We start from the raw sequence: 20,894 nt of genomic DNA, 5'->3' as shown, positions 1-20,894 counted from the left end.
CTTTCCCTCTTCATTCTCAGCTGGTGAGCAGACTCCTCATTTCACTAGGAAAACAAGGAGCGCCGACTTCTCCCATCCGAGTGCCGTGCCCTCCTGTCTGACTTCTTCCTTGTCCTTATTACTACTAAAGACACCTCTTCTCCTTGTTCCCTGGGTCCCATCTTCTGTCGCTTGCTAGAATATTTTCTCCCAAATTAAAACATCCGTTGTACCAGCCCTCTTCCAGCTCGCACCACCCTCCATCCCCTTCAGTTTCTATTCTGTTTCTCTGCTCACCTTCATGGCAAAATCGTTTCCAGTGAACTATTTACACTTACTGTCTTCACTTTCTCTCCCAATAGCATCTCCCACTGTACCTTTGAAATTTATTATCATTGTCAGTAATGACTTTCATCTTACCAAATCCACTCCTCTTGTCTTCATTTTACTTAATCTCAGCAGCAGTTGACATAGTTAATCTCTCCATTCTTCTTAGAACCGTTTTATACTTGCTTTGGAGACATCATATTATTTTCTTCCGTTCAATTTGTATGCCTCCTGGGCCTCCTGGGCCTTCTGAGCCTCCTGTACTGAACTGTGGGTGTTGGAAGGCTCAGGGCCGTGTTCTCATTCCCTTTTTCTAGCTGCAGTTAACCCTGAACAATGCTGGTGTTAGGGTCACCAACCCCTTCAGGTAGTCAAAAATCCAGGTTTAACCTTGGACCCCACAAGACTTGACTATGGTTGTCCTTCTGTATCCGTGGGGGTTGGTTCCAGGACCCCTGGCAGACACCAAAGGGCACAGATGTTCGAGTGCCCAGTGTAAGATGGCGTAGAACAGTACATCCAGTTGATTCTGTATCCACGGGGTCCTAGCCACCTCCAGCCCACACGTACACTGTCCTGCTTCTTCCCCAGTCTTCTCCATCTTAGGTGATAGCATTATTCACCCATTTGCTTCGGTTAAAATCTAGAAATCATTTTCTTAACTCTTTTACCTTGCACCCAGCCTAATCTATCAGCAAATTAGGTCTCCTCTGCCTTCAGAATATATTCCTACACTGGCTACTTACTGCCACCTGTGTGATTTTATTTGAACAATCGCAGTGGGGTAACAGGTCCACTTGCTTTTTCTCCTGCTGCCTGCTCATCCAGCACCTCCGTCTCGGGTTCTGTGTAGTAGGTACAGTCTTTTAAACTCTGTGTTGGGCCAGGCATTCCCTGCTCACTTTCTGCCCTTTGCGGTCTCTGTCTGCTCTTCTGATTTCATCTATTTTCTCTCTGTTCTCGCCACACAAAACTTTTTGCTGCTGTTTCTTATATCACCCTCAAGACATGTTATTTGCTGTTTCCTGATTAAAAGGCTCTTTTCCTGATATCTGTCCTATTAGCACGTTCTTTGATCAGATATCTCCACTTTAGAGGCTGTCCAAGATAACCTGAAAGCATCTCTTAGCACAGTGAAAAGATTTGTCACACAAACACAGAGAACATTACTAACACATCTGACAAAGGACTTGTATTTAAAAACAAACAAAAATCCTGATAATCAGACGAATAGCCCAAGAAAATGATTTGAACATACTTCACAAAATAAGGTAAACAAATGGCCAGTGAGCACATAAAAACATGCTCAGTGTTTTTAGTTGCTAGGAAAATGCACATTAAAACCACAGCACATCTCAGATTAAAAAGGCTGAAGACACCAAATGTTGGTGAGGGTTAGAGCAGCCGGCACCTCCTACATTACTGGTGAGGCTGTGAAAACAACCTTATAATCACTTTGGATTATAAGTGGTTTTTGGCAGTTTCCAGTGAAGTGAAACATATATTTACCATATGACTCAGCAGTTCTATTCCTAGATATGTATCTGAAAAAATGAAAACATACATTGTACATTTACACAAAGACTTAGGCATGAATTCATTGCTTATAAAAGGTAGAAGCATCCCACGTGGCCATGTCCAGATGAAATGGTGCACCTATGAGGGAATACAACCTAGCATTGGAGTGGAGCAGACTACTGATACACACAGTGACCTCAAACTGTTTCCCTGAGCACAGGAAGCTAGACACAACAGAGGATATGACTTGAAATTCTAGGAAAGGCCAGCTGCCCTCTACTGCCAGCATGTTAGGCGGTTGGTGGGGGCAGGGCGCGGGCAGAGGAGTGATGAGGATGCTCCATCTCTCGATTGGGGTCATAGTGGTCATGTGCATCATTTGTCCGAACTCACCAAGCTGTGCATTAAAGTGTGGGCATCCCATCTTATGTAAATTACACTTCAGTGAAGTTGCTTTTTAAAAATGCTTTGTCTGAGTTCACTGTGCAAATGAGATGCTTTCATAATTGCTCTGTTTTTGCAGCTCGTCTTTGAACTGTAGATGAAGTGAGCCGAGCACCAGAGAGGCGGAGGGTTTGCCTGAGACAGCACTGTTAGTAGATTGCAGCCTAGCCTCCGGTCTTCTCATACTCCGCTCAGTGTTTCCATCATGACGTTGTTTTGTAGGGTTCTGACTAGGAATGTGGCTTTTAAGGTTTCTTCACCCTAGTAGCCATTAAAATCAGTATTTTTAAAACAAAAAAATTTTTTTCATTTCCTTCTTGTTTCAACCCTTTTTATTCTGCTTGTCAATACATAGTTGCTGGCAGTGATTTTAGACCCTGCAGTACTTGTTTTAGAACACATTAACTGAAAATGAAATCATGAAAACGGTCGCTCGGGTTATCCTCCTCCCTTGTCCCACTTCCGGCTCTCGGTGGGCCCCGCTTCCCTCGGTTGGAGCTGGCCCTCTCCCACGGCCGATTTCTGGGGACGCCTGCAGAGTCGGCGGCGGGGTCTGCCTGCCCGTTCCGTTTCCGGCTTCTTGGGGCTCCCCTGGTGCCACCCTGCATCTTCCTGGACTTGCCTCCCTCTCTGACATGCGCCGCTGGCGTCGCTGCTGAAGCACTCCCGTGCCACTGTCCCTTCTCTGGATTGAGAAGCGAAAGTCATGTTGTGACAGCTGCTAATTGTATGCAGCAAATACTGAGCGGAATACGTAGGTGCACACTCAGGAAGTATTAGATGGTCGGAGTAATTCTAGTCTTAGTTTGGGGCATTCATCTAGGTTTAATGTTTTCCCCATGCTGTTACTTGTTTGCATTTTCATGTGTATGTTTATCAAGACATTTCTGATAGTTGGAGGAGTTTTTTCTTCCCTCTTCATGCCTATGATCCATTGTCTGAAATCATTTGCCATCTCATGTGATCCTTTCTCTGTCCAGCATCTCCCTCCGGACCGACAGGCAGCCCCTGGGAGGCCAGGCCCTTCGCCCCCCAGGCAGCAGGCGGCAGACGAGGACGCAGTGTGGAAGCAGAGGCGGCGGCAGCAGCCCGAGCTCTCCGCGGCGGTGGAGCGCGCCCGCAGGCGGCGCGAGGAGGAGGAGCGCAGGATGGAGGAGCAGCGGAAGGCGGCCTGCGCCGAAAAGCTGAAGCGGTTAGACGAGAAGCTGGGCATCGTGGACAAGCAGCCGTCTGCGGGGGACACCAGGGAGCGGGAGCGGGAGAAAGAGCTTGACAGAGAGCAGGAGCGGGAGCGGGAGAGGCAGCAGGAGAAGGAGAGAGAGCTGGAGAGAGAGCAGGAAAAACAGAGAGAGATGGAGAAGGAAAGAAAGCAAGAGAAGGAGAAAGAACTGGAACGGCAGCAGGAAAGGGAGAAAGAACTAGAACGGCAGAAGACGAAAGAGCAGGAAAAGGAACGGGAGTTGGAGAAGAAAGAAAGGGAGAAAGTAGAGGAACAAGTGGATCACAAAGAACCTGCGTCAGAGCCCGTGGTGGATAAACAAGAAAGTGAGAACAGCTGTAATAAAGGTATGCTCGTTCTGTTCTTACATACGCTTCGCAGACGCTTACATTACTCGGTGCTGATGTTTGTGTGTTTTAGTATGCATAACCTACATGTAAAAATCTAAAACAGAATTTTAGTTATAATCTTAAAAAGGATTGTGGGTTTTTGTTGTTTTTAGATAGAAATAATCTTTTATTGGCTATATTAATATATATTTTTTTCTCGTAGTAAAATACTTGTGACATAAAATTTAGCATCTTAACCATTTTAGGTGGACAGTTTAGTAGTATTAATACATTCATCATGTTGTCAGCCATCCCCACCATCAGTCTCCCAAACTCTTTTCATCTTTCAAAACTGAAACTCTATGCCCAGTGAACAATAGCTCCCTATTCCCTCTCTCCCCAACCCCTGGCAACCATTCTGCTTTCTGTCTCTATGACACTGGCTATTCTAAGTGCCTCAGATAAGTGCAATCATACAGCATTTGTCTCTTCATGACTGGCTCATTTCACTTAACATAATGTCCTCAAGTTAATCCATACTGTAGCATACTACTAGAATTTCCTTCTTTCCAAGACTGGCAGTCTCTTGTCTCTGTGTATCGCATTCTGCTTATCCTCTGCTGTTAGCACTTGAATCGTTTCCACTTCCAGAAACGATTCTGTACAATGCTGCTGAGAATGTGAGTGTGCAGAAATCTCTCTGAAATCCTGCTTTTCTTCCTTTTGAGTTTATACCCATTCTCTAGAACGAATATGACTCTGGTTTTCTTTGGGATGAAAACTTTTTTTTTTGGTATGTGTATGGTTCTTTTTGTGTAATCCCTTTACATAGAACAATGATTTATATGTTTGAAGATAGCCAATGATCACAATGTTGTCATCAGACTTAGATTCGTTAGTTTTCTTTATATATAATAGTCCCTTGATCAAAAACAAATATCAAATAAACCAATGTGTTCTATTTTAAGTATGTATAGACCATTTGTGTTTTCACATAAGTACTTGTGAACCCCGAGTAAATATTGACAGTAACATTAATATTTATTTAGCCATAGAAGATAATATTTGAAATGTTTTACTAGTATCTCAGAAAACCGTACAGATTTTTGTATGGTGAAGCTTTGGACCTATGATCTTAGTATCAGTAAGAACCTGCATTTAAAGAAATCAGAGGTTTTGTTCATCTAATGTTACCTCATTAATGGCTACCAATATTAGAATAAAAAACTGTTTTGGAGTATTGAGGATGATTTCACCTCACCTTTTTTTATGTGTCTAATAATTTAACTTCAGCACAAACAGCATGTATTTGGTGAGTTTTATAGATAAATATCATTATCTTTTATCTTTTCTTTGGGCAGAGGATGACCCAGTTTTCACTCGACAAGACAGCAGCCGCAGTGAAAAAGAGACCACCCAGGCGACGCACGAAGCAGAGCCGGACTCGGGCGCTCAGCCCCGGCCTGCTGTTCTGTCTGGTTATTTCAAACAGTTCCAGAAGTCTCTGCCACCGCGATTCCAGCGGCAGCAGGTAATTGATCGTGTACAGTTGAAAAGGCGTGTTGTTCAGTCCTCTGAAGTAATTTGATGTAAAACATACAGTACACAAAGCACACGGTTTTTCCTGATATTCTTTTCCATTTTAAGAAAAGTTTGTTGATGGGAGTTTTACCTTGAACTTCTGTCGTTCTTTTCCCCTCTGCCTCCTTGCAGACACCACCCCCCTTTCTAGGGAATGGTTTCTGCAGAATTAACGAATGATGAGTTGCGTATGACAAGATCCCATAACTTATTCTTTTTCTTTTGTCTTACCACCTGTCACTGTTAAATGTTTTTTAATTCTCTCCCTGAAGGATTCAAAAAAGCCTGTTGTTTCTGATGTGATTGGTCCTGTTCGTGTACCACGTGGAGCTAGACTCTCATGCTGTGGGCTCTGCTTTCCAGGAGCAGATGAAGCAGCAGCAGTGGCAGCAGCAGCAGCAGGGAGTCCTTCCGCCGTCCGTCCCCTCGCAGCCGTCCGGGACTGCCGTCCCTCCGCCGCCACACCGCCCTCTGTACCAGCCCATGCAGCCCCACCCTCAGCACTTGGCCTCCATGGGCTTCGATCCGCGGTGGCTGATGATGCAGTCGTACATGGACCCGCGAATGATGTCAGGAAGACCTGCTATGGACATTCCTCCCATTCATCCTGGTGAGTTGGAATCCACGGTGTGGCACGGCTCGCGTGCAGTTATGCAAGATCGAAGTTTTTCGTTTTTCTTCCATTTTCAGTCTTAATTTCTGCGGGAGTTATAATCTGGTAAGAATTTAAAAGGGTTGATTTTTAATCCTAAAACTATGTAACTTTCTTTCAGCACAGAATAGTTAAATGCCAGGCACTGTGGTAAGACCAAATTACTAGTTATTTTCTGTTTTGTAAATTTTAAGATGGAAAATTACTGTCTTATTAACCAGATTATTTGCTACATTGTTCCATTCTTTTGTTGTAGCATTTGAATTTTTCCACGTTATATATCCCAGCTTATCAATTTTCTCTAACATTTACCAGCCTAACACTTGTTTTCTTCATAATTTAGCTAAAAACAAATGGCGAATTAGCTGTCTTTTATGGAATCTATTGGAATAAATCCAGACAGCCCATTATCAAAATGATATTGAAGAAAATTTACAAGCAATAAAAACATAGTCAGGAATCCTGTAGTGATTTTCAAGTTTAAAATTTTTAAAGGCATACTTTATAGCATATTGATTAACTAATTAAAGTAGTCGGTTAATAGGATTTTCTGTTGGAAATATTTTGTCTGAACATTTCATTTTTGGTATAATTCTCATAATGTTTGTATTAACATGCATAGGGCTATAATGCTTGTCACCGGATTATCTTTCCTTCCCAATAAAGTAAAACAGACTGCTATTGTGGTTTTGCTTGATTTGCTTCCCCAGTTTTTAAATCTGTTTATTTATCAGCAACAATAAAAATCTCATTCGTGGAAAACCTTACAATTTCAATTTCATGTCAATGATCATTTGTTGAATTAATCAGTTTTACTTGGAAAAAAGTATTTGTTTAGCTTAAGAATATAAAGAATACCAAATAGCAATTAATAACCTAGATTCTGTGTCTCTAATGATTTTGTTTCTTCTTCCTTCAATCACCTTTCATTTTTTTCTGACCTTTTTCTGCAGGAATGATTCCTCCTAAGCCTTTGATGAGAAGAGACCAGATGGAAGGGTCAGCCAGCAGTTCTGAGTCATTTGAACATATAGCTCGATCTGCAAGAGATCATGCAGTTTCCCTCTCTGAGCCTCGTATAATGTGGGGGTCAGAGCCCTATCCTCACTCGGAGCCTCAGCAGGCTACTGCTCCCAAGACAGCAGAAGAACCTGAGGGTGTGAGGTAATTCAGACTGTTCATAAACCCAGTAGATTTTTGTGGTGAAGTGAAGACTGTTCAGTGTCCCTGAAGGTCACTGTGAGTCAGGACTGAACCACAAACCTGATATCCTCCCGTTTCATGTGTGTGTTTCAGTTGTGGACATTCTCTCTGCAGCATTTTTGTACTGATGAACTAGTTCCGTACACTGAAACAGGTGCCAAGGGTTAGTGGTAGTTTAAAAATGACATGTTTCTGCCATTGATGAGGTACTTGACATATTTTCTGGCTAAAGTGTTGATGTAATTCTTCCACTGATGAAAAATGGCAAACATTCAATTATCACTATGTTGTGGACATTTTCTAAGATAATCTGATACAGAGAAACTTCGAAGTAGCAAATAGTTGATGTTCTGTATTAATTTATACCCATAAATTTAGAATTTTTGCTCTTTATGTATTATGATGTTTTATAATTCTGATGCTTTGGGAAAGAGATCTACTCAAGGTAGTCTGATTATGGGTGGAAATTATTAGTCTTGATGGACTAAAAAGTCACATCAGCATGCAGTTTTGAAAGAAATGAACTTTTAGGTTTTTACTTGTGGAGGGTACATAATCTCGTAACAGTTTTAGGCGTGCAGTACAGGGCTGTTACCTGGGCACAGTGCTGCACAGCAGGGCAGGTCTCTAGAACTTACTCCTCTTGCACAGCTGCAATGTGCGCCCACTTAGTGGTGACTCCTCGTTCCCCTCCCTTCGTCTCTGGCACTTACCATTCTGCTTTCTGCTCATATGAGTTTTACACTATAAACCTCATATAAGTGGGATGATGCAGTGTTTGTCTATGTGACTGATTTTTTTCACTTAGCATAATGTCCTCATCCATGTGGTAGTTTATAACAGGATTTTCTTGCTCTTTTTTTTTTTTTTTTTTTTTTTATGTGTAACATTCCATTATACATATATAGTATATTAACTTATTCATCCGTCAGAGACATTTAAGTTGTTTTTACTCTTGGCTATTTTGAACAATGCTGTGCTAACCCTTGTAGACATGAAGATGCTCTTTATGGTTAGGACCCATTGTTTTTAAATCAGGGATCATTTCACTGTGCGCTTACATGTGAGACGGTTTGCCTCGATGGTCATGCCCTTGAATTCTCATTATTTCAGGGCTGAAGCCACGCGGGACCCGGAGCCGCTCCCCGCCGCGTATCCGGTAGAAAGCCCGTTGGAGGCGCGCCCACAGGCAGACTTCCCTCGGGAATCCAGCGAGACGGAAGCGCAGAAGTTTCTGAGCAGGTCTGTGGAAGACAGTGGAACTCACCACCCTGACACAGACGGTCAGTCTGCTCGTTTCGATGCACCTGAGCAAAAGACTGTGTCCACCCCTCAAGAAGAGCGGACTTCGGCCGTAGAAAGTCAGCCTGCCCGGAAAAGAAGTGTGTCCCATGGCTCTAACCATACTCAAAAGCCAGAAGAGCAAAGGAATGAGCCACCTGCAAGCATTCCTAAAGTAGTCAGCAGATGCATTGATTCCAAAGAATTGGCAGAAAGGTCAGAGGACAAACCGAAAAAGGATAGCTTTATACGATCTTCTGAAGGACCAAAACCAGAAAAACTGTATAAATCTAAATCAGAAACTCGTTGGGGCCCAAGACCCAGCTCCAGCAGGAGAGAGGAAGGTGTCGACAGGCCTGTGAGAAGGTCGGGTCCCATTAAAAAGCCTGTCCTTAGAGATATGAAAGAGGAACGAGAGCAGAGGAAGGAGAAAGAAGGAGAGAAGGGAGAAAAGGTCACCGAGAAAGTTGTAAAACCAGAAAAAACGGAAAAGAAAGATCCCCTTCCTCCACCCCCACCACCTGCAGCACCCGTTCAGCCACAGGCCGTTCCGCCACCATCTCAGCCCGAACCAGAGAAGTTTGCTTCAGCAGAGACCCCGGCTTCGGTGCCAAAGCCACCTGCAGACGCCGAGAAGCCCCTGGAACCTGTGAGTAGTGCCGAGGCAGAGCCTGCGGCTAAACCGGCAGCTCCAGCAGTCACAGCGCTGCCAGTCAGAGAAGAAAAGCAGCCTGAGAAAGTCCCCGCCAAAGACCTCGTTCCAGAGAGGCCTCGACCGGATTCAAGACCAGCAGTTAAGAAGGAATCCACTCTCCCCCCGAGGCCCTACTGGAAAGACGCGCGCGAGAGAGATTGGTTTCCAGATCAAGGGTACAGGGGTCGAGGCCGAGGAGAGTATTACTCCAGAGGCCGCAGCTACAGAGGCTCGTACGGAGGCCGCGGCCGGGGCGGCAGAGGGCACGCCCGCGAGTACCCTCAGTACAGGGACCCGAAGCCGCGCGCCGAGCACGTGCCCGCGGGCCCGCTCCGGCAGCGAGAGGAGAGCGAGACCCGCAGCGAGAGCTCCGACTTTGAAGTCCTGCCCAAAAGAAGGCGCCGCCGGGGTTCCGAGACGGACACGGACAGCGAGCTGCACGAGAGTGCCAGTGACAGGGACAGTCTGAGCAAAGGTAAACTTCCCAAGAGAGAGGAGCGGCCTGAGAACAAAAAGCCCGCAAAGCCTCACTCTCCCTTCAAGCCCGAGAGCCACGTCCGGGTGGATAATAGGCCTCCGGACAAAACCTACGTACGGGAGGAGGATAAAGCGAAACCGGGCTTCCTTCCGAAGGGCGAGCCCACCAGGCGAGGCAGAGGGGGCACGTTCCGGCGCGGGGGCAGGGACCCCGGGGGCCGCCCCTCGCGTCCTTCCACCCTGCGGAGACCTGCCTATCGCGACAATCAGTGGAACCCGAGGCAGGCGGAAGCGCCGAAACCAGAGGATGGAGAGCCACCAAGGAGACACGAGCAGTTTATTCCTCTACCGGCTGATAAACGACCTCCCAAATTTGAGCGGAAATTCGACCTGACTAGAGAGAGGCCCCGAAGGCAGCGGCCTACCCGACCGCCCAGGCAAGATAAGCCGCCGCGGTTCCGGCGGCTCCGGGAGAGGGAGGCGGCCTCGAAGACCGGCGAGGTGGCAGTGCCCGCCAACGGCGCCGTCAGTGCCGCGGTCCAGGAGCCGGCGGGCGCTGCCGCCGATGTGTCTGGGACCAAGACCCCGGACCTGTCTAACCAGAACTCTTCGGACCAGGCCAACGAGGAGTGGGAGACGGCCTCGGAGAGCAGTGATTTCAATGAGAGGCGGGAGAGAGATGAAAAAAAAAATGCTGATTTGAGTGCACAAGCCATTGTGAAGGCCGGAGAGAATGTTTCAGCCCCCAAAAGAGAAATAGCAAAGAGAAGTTTTTCTAGCCAGAGGCCTGGCGTGGACCGCCAGAACCGGCGGGGCAACGGTGGCCCCCCAAAACCCGGAAGGAACTTCTCGGGTCCCCGGAACGAAAGGAGAAGTGGCCCGCCAGCCAAAAGTGGGAAGCGAGGGTGAGTTTTTTGTTTCATATTTAATTGCTTTTGCCTCTACAAAGAGGCTCAAGGGAGACTTCTTGATTGAACTGTGCAACGGAGCCAGTCTAGGTAGAGGACATTGTTCTTCCCACATTCTCTTCTCTGTTCTACAAGTGTAAGGTGCTGAAGGGGAGTGGCTAACGGTCCCAGGCGTCTCTGCCTGCCTCGTGTTCCAGAAGAGTCCTCTTAGGAATTTGTAGCTTTGGGAAAATCTACCTAGGGTTGCACCTGTACAGTGTCCTTCATATGGTAAGCACTCTTACTAATGATGAGTAACTCACCCTTTTCTTTGTTTCTAATTCACTGTGGTGCTCACAGGGGTCCTCTGGGACCTAAATTACTGTTATGGTCACCATAAACTGTGTCACTCTGTCCTGGTTTGTAGGTAGTGAATGTGAACGTAAGGATAAATTGTGTTTCCCCTTTAGCTGTAAACCTTCAATAAATGATCCAACTAGAGAGAAACCCAGAAAGCAAAGTCCTGCCCTACCACCAAGGTCACCACTAACATAAATACCAGGTCATTGGATTTTTTAAAAAGAATTTTCTAGCTCTCTTAAATTTAATTCATTCATTTAAATATTAAAATGTTGGCTATAGTAAATTATTGATTTCTTTAATGTCAGGAAAAATTACAAAAGAGCAGCATGCCTAGTTTTAAATCTAGTCTCCGGGACTTACTATCCCAAACTCTTTGCTTCGTCATTAGTAAACTGGGAAGAAAGCATTCGTGTTTATAAAAATGTGTGAAGATACTACATGATATTTGTGAAGCATTCAACATAATACCTGGTGTATATGGGAAGCAACCATTACAGTGTGGCTTTTTAATTTTTTTACCAGATTCCCAGATTTGCATCCTGAGCTGCTAAGAAATGTATCTAGACAATATATATTGGTTGGTTGTATTGATTAGTTGCATGCACTTAATATTTCATCCAGTAGTGAACATTTTTACTTTCTGATAATTTAGAAAAAGTTCCAGGGAGATAATGCAATTATTTCTGTTTCTAGAGAATCTGCTGAATACAGAATTTAAACTTCCCTTTTAAAGTTCAAAAGAAAAGGATAACATATATAGTTATAATAACAATATAATTATTGACTATACCCTGAACTAATAGAATTTTGAGTAAAACTTAAAGCAGTCTTGAGCATATTTTTGTACAGTGGAGATTTCAACTACTTGGCAAGACTTTTGTGCTACATAAATGCTAACAACATTGAACCTGCAGAAACAGCAGTTACTCCTTGTAGTTAAGACAGATGTTTTGTAAGGGTCCCGTTCAGAAGACAAGAGTTTATTCTTCAGGTATTGGAAGGCATGCTGTGTCAGGCACTTAGTAAGCTTTTATCTTGAGCGATAACTAGAGGCCAAGATAGAAATGAAATTGTAAGCCTATTTTCCATGGTCTGTTTTTATAAAATTTTTAATAAACTGAACACAAGAATAAAATATACCCGTGAGGCAACAAAAACTATAGAAATACATTTGTTTTGTAAAGTAAATTTTTATATTTTTTTTTATATGCTTACATTAATGTATAAATCTGAACTTTAAAAGACATGGTATAAACATAGAAAGCATCCTAGTTTGTTTTTTTTCATATGCTGCCCTCTTGTGGATACGATCTAGTAGTGACTACTTGGGACTAGCTACAATTACAAATGTTCTGCTGTAAAGTGTTGCTTAGCTCGTTTATTTATAACATGAGACACACAATAAGAACCTTCAGGATTCTAGAATTTAAGTGCTGGAAAGAATTACCCCAGGGAGCTTAGCTAGTCCATCTCTTTCATTGGGAAACTCAGTTTTAGTGAAGTTGTACTCAACAAAGGTCACTAAGGCTTGTTTTTGAGTTAGGGTCCTTTATCCCGCTGCTATTTCTTTGTAGACTAAACTTGCTAGTAAAGAGTTTTTGGGTTCCCCCCACCCCAAGTGTGGAGGTAGTAATATCTCAAATTATTACTTGGTAGGCCATTTGATGACCAGTCTGCAGGCACAGCTGGTGTGGACCCCGTCAATGGCAGCTCTGCACACCATCAGGAAGGAGCACCTAATGGAACAGGACAAAAGAACTCCAAAGATTCTGCTGGGAAAAAAAGAGAAGACCCCAAACCAGGCCCTAAGAAACCCAAAGAGAAAGTCGATGCCCTGTCACAGTTTGATCTCAACAATTATGCAAGTACGTCTTACGTTCCATTTATTTGTTTGCTGCACTGAGTTGGATGCTATATATAAAGAAGTTATCAAAGAAGGAAAGAGTTGAACCTCCAAGGTAGCAGTAGAAACTGAATATGAATCACTAACTGATTTAAGTTGAACTAAATAACATCTGTGTACATGATGCTATGTCTTAAATGAAATGTTAAACTTTAGAGAGTTACGACCTTGATGGAATTGGTATCTAAGATATGGTAAATAGAAAATGAATGAGTCTGGCCGGTGAGCGACAACCCATGCACCGAGGTCGCCAGTTCAGATCCCGGTCAGAATACATGCCTAGGTTGTGGGCCCGATCCCAGTTGGGGGCATGCAGGAGACGGCCAGTCGGTGCTCTCTCATCAATGTTTCTGTCTCTCCCTCTCCCTTCCTCTCTCTCTAAAATCAATAAAGGGGGGAAAATTATTTTAAAAAGAAATGAAAAGATGGGAGGCAGTGTTGCTATGGATACTTCCAGAAAGCCATGGAGTGCTAGGATGTCACATGCGGAGGATAACAAGCAATAAGAAAATGTATGAAGAGAGAGTTCAGGAATGTCTGTGAGCAGATACTTAGATGGAAACGAGCTCTGTGGCTCATTCAGAAGAGACGTATTGGAATACTCAGTAAATGGAGAGCTTTACTAGGTTAAGACCAGGTAAGTAGTAGTGGAAACCTAGGGTTAGGTACTACATATCTGAAGTATTTTAATTTTTTAATATTATATATTTGTTATACTCACTGGGATATAATTATTTTAACAAGAAAGTCAGAATAATTGTTAGGACAGTGAGTGGAGTCATGTGCTAGGTATGATGTATTCATATCCATGCCACTTGTTTTTCACTACTATACGTTGTGGACAGTGGTCTACATAAAATAGAGGCATTAAGAGTCTTAAGGTCAGCTTTCTGAGTGGCTGCAGCCGTTAGGTAAGCCAAGATGGGCGCTTACAAGTGCATCCAGGAGCTGTGAGGAAGAAGCAGTCCGACGTAATGCACCTTCTTCTCCGGGTGCGCGGCTGGCAGTATCGCCAGCTCTGTGCTCCGCAGGGCCCCCCGCCCCACTGGCCCAATAAAGTGCGCAGGCTGGGATACCAGGCCAAGCAAGGTTAGGTCATCTATCGGATTCGTGTGCGCTGCGGTGGCCGCAAACGCCCTGTCCCTAAGGGTGCGACCTATGGCAAGCCTGTCCATCATGGTGTTAACCAGCTCAAGTTTGTGCAAAGTCTTCAGTCTGTTACGGAGGAGCAAGCTGGACGCCACTGTGGGGCTTTGAGAGTCCTGAATTCTTACTGGGTTGGGGAAGATTCCAGGTACAAATTCTTGGAGGTTATCCTCATTGACCCGTTCCGTAAAGCTATCAGAAGGAATCCTGACACCCAGTGGGTCACTAAACCAGTCCACAAGCACAGGGAGACATGAGGGCTGACATCTGCAGGCCACCAGAGCCGTGGCCTTGGAAAGGGCCACAAGTCCCACCACACTATTGGTGGTTCTCGCCATGCAGCTTGGAGAAGGCGCAGTACTCCCCAGCTCCTCCGTTACCGCTAATACAAGCAATGTTGGTAAAATTCTTACCTAATAAACAGTTTAGGACAGTCAATATATATATAAAACCTCGTGTAGCAAATCGGCCTCTCGTAGCTTACTGTTTCCTTTGAAAAAGAAACAGAAGCAGTTACCACCTCTTAGAATGTTTACGTGCAAATGAGGTAAAGTACTGTATAGATAGATCTTCACAGCACAGTATAGATCTCAGGCTGGGAGAGGTGGGGGTTAAAGTGAATTGCCTGGAAAATAGGGTAATTTTGATTTCTATTAAATGTGTTTTTATTGATTTTTTTAGAGAGTAAGGGAGAGGGAGAGAGAAACATCAATGGGCTGCCGCCAGTTGGCTTCCTCCTACTTCTCCCCCCGCAAAGGGGATCAAGCCCACAATCTGGATATGTGCCCTGACCAGAGACGGAACCAGTGGCCTCTTGGTGCACAGAACAACGCTCAATTCACTGAGCCACACCGGCCAGGCTGGTTTTGATTTTTAAAAAATCATATTACCACTGTATTGCTTAAGGAAAAGCAATTATTTGTGGGCATTTATTTTTAACCTTGTTTATGAAGTATTTTCATATCTTCCTAATAAATGAACATCTTATGGTGTTACACTGTGAGTTACCTAGATATTTGCCTTGTCTTTTTTTTTTTTCTTTATTGGGTTTTTTTTTAGAGAGAGAGAAACTTCAATGAGAGATAATGGACATAGACAACAATGCTAGGGACAGGGCGGGGAGGGGGATTGGGAGGAGAGTGTCAGTGGGGGGAAAAGGAGAAACATCTGTAACAAAAATAAATTAATTAAAAAAAAATCGATGAGAGAGAACATCGATTGGCCGCCTCTTGCATGCCTCCCATTGGGGATCAGGTCCACAATCTGGGCATGTGCCCTGACTGGGAATCGAACCAGTGACCTCTTGGTGCATGGGTAGACGCTCACCCACTGAACCACACCAGCTGGGCTGCCTTGTTTTTTTTAATCATTACATATTAAACATTTCTACTTATTATTGGAAAAACTTTTTTTTTTTAAAAAATCTTTTTCCATACCCATAGGCGTTGTTATAATTGATGACCATCCTGAAGTAACAGTAGTTGAAGACCCACAGTCAAATTTGAACGATGATGGCTTTACTGAAGTGGTATCCAAAAAACAACAGAAACGTTTACAGGATGAGGAACGCAGGAAGAAGGAAGAACAGATCATACAGGTTTTGTGTTTCAACTTGTTGCAGTTATTTAGATTGTTGCCCAAAACATGTTAGCAAACGCTCAAGGTTTCTATCTACCTGCAAAGGCTGTATTTGTTAAGTGTTGATAATGACACGCTTTTCACAACTTAAAACAGTTTTTATCCAGAATTGAGATACATTTTAAATGGAATAAAATCACCATTTGGCTTAGCATAGACCGTCTTTACTTGAACGTCTTTTCTGTTCAGTACTAGTGTTGTTTGTCCCACCTCCGTCAGGAGCTGGAGTACTCTTTATCTTGTAAACCTAATGAACACAACCGTCATAATCTACTAAATCGCAGATTCTTAGCCTAGAAAGTTTGAATTGTAATCTAAATTGGTTCACTTGATTAGACACGGCATGGTAAGTTACTCTGTCAGACACGAACACCCATTCTGCTGAATGCTGACCGGGTAAGAGGTAGAACTCCGTCTCGATACAGAGCTCTGGCAGATGCGAGGACTCGGGAACAGGGCACCAAAACTCGGGATGGTGATACGGTGTTAAATTGAATATAACCTTTGGAGCTAGGTGATTTCAGGTCATTTATTAATTGTTGTTATTTGTGGGGAGGTGGAAATAGTGGTGTATATAGTGCATGTAGCATAGCACCCAAACAGCACCCCAGGAGGAATGCTTCTGTGGCAAAGGTGAGTTAGGTCGATAAGCAGCTTTTTGTCAGATCAGATCAGATTTTGCTGCCGGATGAATTTACTACAAATGTGCTAATTTTTTGAATTTCAGAGGTTTGGGAAAGAGATCGTGGCACTGTGTCTCACGAATGTGGAGTGCATGTTTGTCTTTCCTCCCCAGTCACATCCTGGCTTCTTGTCATTTAAAATCTCTTTAGCGGCTTTGACATTTTTGCTCTGTGAAGTACCTATTTTTAAAAGTAAAGGGGCTAAATTAGTATTAGGTAGTTTTGTTAGAAATTGTGTTTATGAATTGTTAACTTTTAGCTGTGTTACTGACAAAAAGTATTTCTACCAATTTTTTAAGGTCTGGAACAAAAAGAATGCCAATGAAAAAGGAAGAAGTCAGACTTCTAAGCTTCCTCCAAGATTTGCCAAAAAACAGGCTACAGGGACCCAGCCAGCACAGTCTCCATCACCAGCCCCAGGCCTAGCCGCAGCCTCGGCTCCAGGCCCAGTTCCGGCCTCACCCTCACCCTCGGTTCCAGTTCCACCCGCAGCCACAGCTGCAGCCACAGCACTAACGGCAGCGTCCACTCCACTCCCAAGTCCAGCCTCAGCTCCTGCGCCAGCCTCCACCTCAGCTCCAGCCCCTTCTTCCATTCCAGCTCCAACCCCGATCCTTGCCTCCGCTTCGACCCCAGCCTCTGTCCCCGTCCTTGCCTCAGCCTCCATTCCCATCCTTGCTTCAGCCCTACCGCCACCTTCCGCTCCACCTCCAGCCAGCTCAGCCCTAGCAGCCCCAGCCAGCTCAGCCCCAGCTGCCCCAGCCAGTTCAGCCCCAGTCCCAACCCTAGCTGCACTCCCAGCCCCAGTCCCAACGCCAGCCCTCGTCACAGTCACAGGCCCCGGCCCCGGCCCCACTGCCCCAGCCCATACTCAGGGACAGACTCACAAATCAGTCCAGAGTCCCCTGCAGACTACAACACAGCCTTCAAAACAGCCACCACCTTCCATTAGACTACCGTCCGCTCAAACACCTAACGGCACAGATTATGTAGCCACTGGAAAATCTATCCAGACCTCACAGTCACATAGCACTCTTACAACTGAATTATGGGATAACAAGGTGGCCCCACCGACGGTGCTGAATGACATCTCTAAGAAATGTAAGTGTGCAGCATCACAGTGAGGGCTGGGGATGGCACGGGGATACTGGGCTGCGCGCTCAGTTTTGTGTATGTAGTCCGTGGGGTTTGTTTTGTTTTGTTTTTTGCCGTCTCCTTTTTCTTAATAGGAAGCAGTTACAGCGATGTTTTCTCAACTTCCTCTCCTAAAACCTCTGGTTCCAAAATAAGTGTGTTATACGTTTAGTAGCCATATTTTATATGTTGATAAAAGCAATACACAGTGTTTGGAGGACTTGATTTACTTTGGTGTGCAAGAAACTCTGAGTGTGGTGTGAAAAGTAATTGTTTTATTGTCTAGTTGCCATTACTAAAGAGTTTATAGATTGGATTATTGCCCTCTTAATTTTAATGTTCACATTTCCTGTGGCTTCTCTTCAGTAGGGCCCATCAGTCCACCACAGCCACCTTCGGTCAGTGCCTGGAATAAGCCTCTGACGTCGTTTGGGTCGGCTACTTCATCAGAGGTAGGAATAGACTTGCTAATCGTCTTGGAAACTGGGGCAGAGTTTCCTTAAAACAGGTCCTCAGTCTTCAGCATGCATCAGAATCTCTTGTCTAGAGTTTCTGATTTCTTAGTCTGGGCCGAGAACTGGGGACCCTTCTAACATGTCCCGAATGGTGCTGATGCTGCTGTGTGTTGCATTTGTGAGCTGCTCCTCATGTCTAGATGTATTAAGGTTAACGTCTGTTAATTCTCTTCTCAAGGAAAGTCCTTGTGATACAGAGAATGTAAACGCACCTACCATTCCTGGACTTTCCTACCACTTTTTAGCTTTGTTAAGTAGGCTTTATAGCCCACCCGGTGTGACTCAGTGGATTGAGCATCGTCCCATGGACTGAGAGGTCGCAGTTTGATTCCCAGTCAGGGCACATGCCTGGGTTGTGGGCTCAGTCCCCAGTGGGGGACATGCGGGAGGGAGCTGATCAGTGTTTCTCACATCGATGTTTCTATCTCTCTCCCTTTTTCTCTCTAAAAAAATCAATTAAAACCTATTTTTTAAAAAATAAGAAATAAAAGTGAATATTCAGATATGAAAAATCTGAATGACATGCTTTTATGTCATCTAGCTTTCTGCTTATTCATCTTCAATGCTGTCCTAGCCTGTTCATCCTTGACCTTTCCACTAGGTGTTTGCTGTGCTGGAAACTTTCAGTGTGACCTTTTTGGGGCTTTTCTCCATCTACCAATCTAAAGTGGCTTAACCATATTTTAATTTTTGCACATCACTCATCTGACTTTTTAGTTGTTTGTTTTCTCCGTCCATTATAGTGCAAGTCCTGCAAGTTAGATCGTTCATGTCCGGATCAGTGCCTCTCACACAGACAGTGCTATGTAAATGTGTCTTTTGTTACATTTTCTTCTTCTTTTTTTTAATTCTTACCTGAGGATATTTTTCTATTTATCATCAGATAGAATGGGAAGGAGAGAGAGAAAGAGAAACATCCATATGAGAGAGACACATCAATTGGCTGGCTCCCACACAACCCGACCAGGGCCATGGACTCACTGGTCCATGGGCTGACGCTCTTAACTGCTGAGCCAAACTGACCAGGGCTCTGTTTTATTTTCAAAGCACACTTAGAAGTAGGCAACACTGGTACTACTATCTTTTTCTCATTCATTCATTCATTCATTCATTCATTTAGCTGTTGGTTTCTTGCTGGTGGTATCTTTCTGTGTTTGTTGCTTTAGACATTTGTTTTAAGTGATGAAATAACCTGCGGCTGTGATTGACCCATGGTCACACCCATAACTCATAAAGCCAGGACTTTAAAATCTTAAGTCTGGTTCTGGTTTTCATTTTAGTCGTTTTCTAACACACGAATCATTGTGGCTAAGGGAAAGTTCTCTGAAAACAAAATCAATGTCAATTAAGATGTAGGTCACTTAAAACCTCTTTCTGTCATACTTTAAAATGTGTGCTGCTACGGAGCTCATCTGGTCAAGTCTGAACTCTGTTTTGATAGCAAGCTTTCAAATATTTTCTTACTAGGGAGCGAAGAATGGCCAAGAAAGTGGAGTTGAAATAGGAATTGATACAATTCAGTTTGGTGCTCCAGCTTCAAATGGGAACGAAAATGAAATTGTTCCTGTGCTTTCGGAAAAAACTACTGACAAAATAGCTGAACCTAAAGAGCAACGCCAGAAACAGCCACGGGCGGGCCCCATCAAAGCCCAGAAGGTAAACACATTTCGTACTGCAGGTGTCATTGTGCCAAAGCCAGTAACACTCATGAGAGCAAGTTGAGTTTTGTTTTCAATGAATGCAGTGCCTCTGATCATGATGCCTTTTTGTCATAAACATTGGCTTTAGCTTCCAGATTTGAGTCCAGTAGAAAACAAAGAACATAAACCTGGTCCTATTGGAAAGGAACGGTCATTAAAAAATAGAAAAGTAAAAGACGCCCAACAAGCTGAGTCAGAAGGACAAGAGAAACCAAGCCCTTCTGCAGTCAGAAGTACAGACCCTGCAACAACAAAGGAACCCAAAGCAGCTTCGGAAATGGCGACTGAGATCGGAACAATGATCTCGGTGTCGTCTGCGGAATATGCCACAAATGTGAAGGTGAGTAGCGTGCAGAGGGTCCCAGTTCGACTGATGCAAGTTGTCTAAAACAACAACCGTATCTTTGTTTTTCCTTGAGCCATATAATTCTGTAAACTCCATGGTTTGTGATTTTTAGAGAGATGTTTACTTCATGGTATGCATATGTGATCTAAAGAAATTACAGTGAATTATTTCTTTCTATGGAAAGTCATTCTTAATTCTGGATCACTGTCGACAGTGAAAACTGTCTGCACAAGATTAAAGTCCTTTTCATTTGAGTTTGTAGACTTTGAAAGAGTTGTTCTGCATTATTTTTTCCTTTTGTTAATGAAATTGCAGTGAAGCCTTATTTTGCCCACTAGTGCGATTTTGAAGTCAGGATATAAGGCAAACTTGAGTAGCTCCAGTATAGCCTGTCTTCTTCAGGGTTGGAACAGATCACTGTTTCATTGAGTGAGCACCAGAGGAAGTAGTTGACTTGTGCTTAGTGACCACGTTGAAAGATGTGTGTGTTTAAAACTCATTAAGGCAAGTTCCACTGAGTAACCTAAAGAGACTAACACTTGTGGGAATAGCAAATTTATATCTGCCATTCCGGGGCATATATTTATTGAGAAGAAAGGTAGATGGAATCTTTCATATTGAGTATTTTTCTCTTAAAAGCTCATGGGATTCAGTTCTACCGTATTTAAAGAAGAGTTTTATCCTAAAATCTAATGAATTGTAATAGCTAAGCTGTTGACATTGATTCATTTGCATTGTTTTGAAGAGAATAAAAAAATCAATAGTTGAAAGGAAGCTATAGATTATGAGAACCACACAAAGAGTTCTCTAGTAATCCACAGAAATTAAATCTTTAGTACTGTTGGCAACCTCCTAATACTCTGCAATGCATTTTT

The 20,894-nt window shown here is 43.9% G+C and overlaps 1 protein-coding gene and 1 pseudogene across 4 annotated transcripts in view; both read left to right on the top strand.

The window, feature by feature from the left end:
• The window catches only part of PRRC2C (proline rich coiled-coil 2C), an 83,361-nt gene that overhangs the window by 39,006 nt on the left and 23,461 nt on the right, over positions 1-20,894 (top strand). For all 4 annotated transcript variants that reach the window (XM_036273441.1, XM_036273439.1, XM_036273440.1 and 1 more), the window contains exons 12-22: positions 3,249-3,834; positions 5,178-5,347; positions 5,761-6,007; positions 7,003-7,213; positions 8,366-10,609; positions 12,611-12,819; positions 15,446-15,600; positions 16,624-17,425; positions 17,825-17,910; positions 19,441-19,629; positions 19,762-20,013. In XM_036273441.1, the coding sequence (XP_036129334.1) occupies positions 3,249-3,834; positions 5,178-5,347; positions 5,761-6,007; positions 7,003-7,213; positions 8,366-10,609; positions 12,611-12,819; positions 15,446-15,600; positions 16,624-17,425; positions 17,825-17,910; positions 19,441-19,629; positions 19,762-20,013 (5,151 nt within the window). The remainder of the gene's footprint in view (positions 1-3,248; positions 3,835-5,177; positions 5,348-5,760; positions 6,008-7,002; positions 7,214-8,365; positions 10,610-12,610; positions 12,820-15,445; positions 15,601-16,623; positions 17,426-17,824; positions 17,911-19,440; positions 19,630-19,761; positions 20,014-20,894) is intronic.
• Positions 13,779-14,389, top strand: LOC118637837 (annotated as a pseudogene).

Source organism: Molossus molossus, unplaced genomic scaffold (assembly GCF_014108415.1).
Source record: "Molossus molossus isolate mMolMol1 unplaced genomic scaffold, mMolMol1.p scaffold_m16_p_20, whole genome shotgun sequence".
Lineage (NCBI taxonomy): Eukaryota > Metazoa > Chordata > Mammalia > Chiroptera > Molossidae > Molossus > Molossus molossus.
This window is presented reverse-complemented; position numbering and strand designations above follow the sequence as displayed.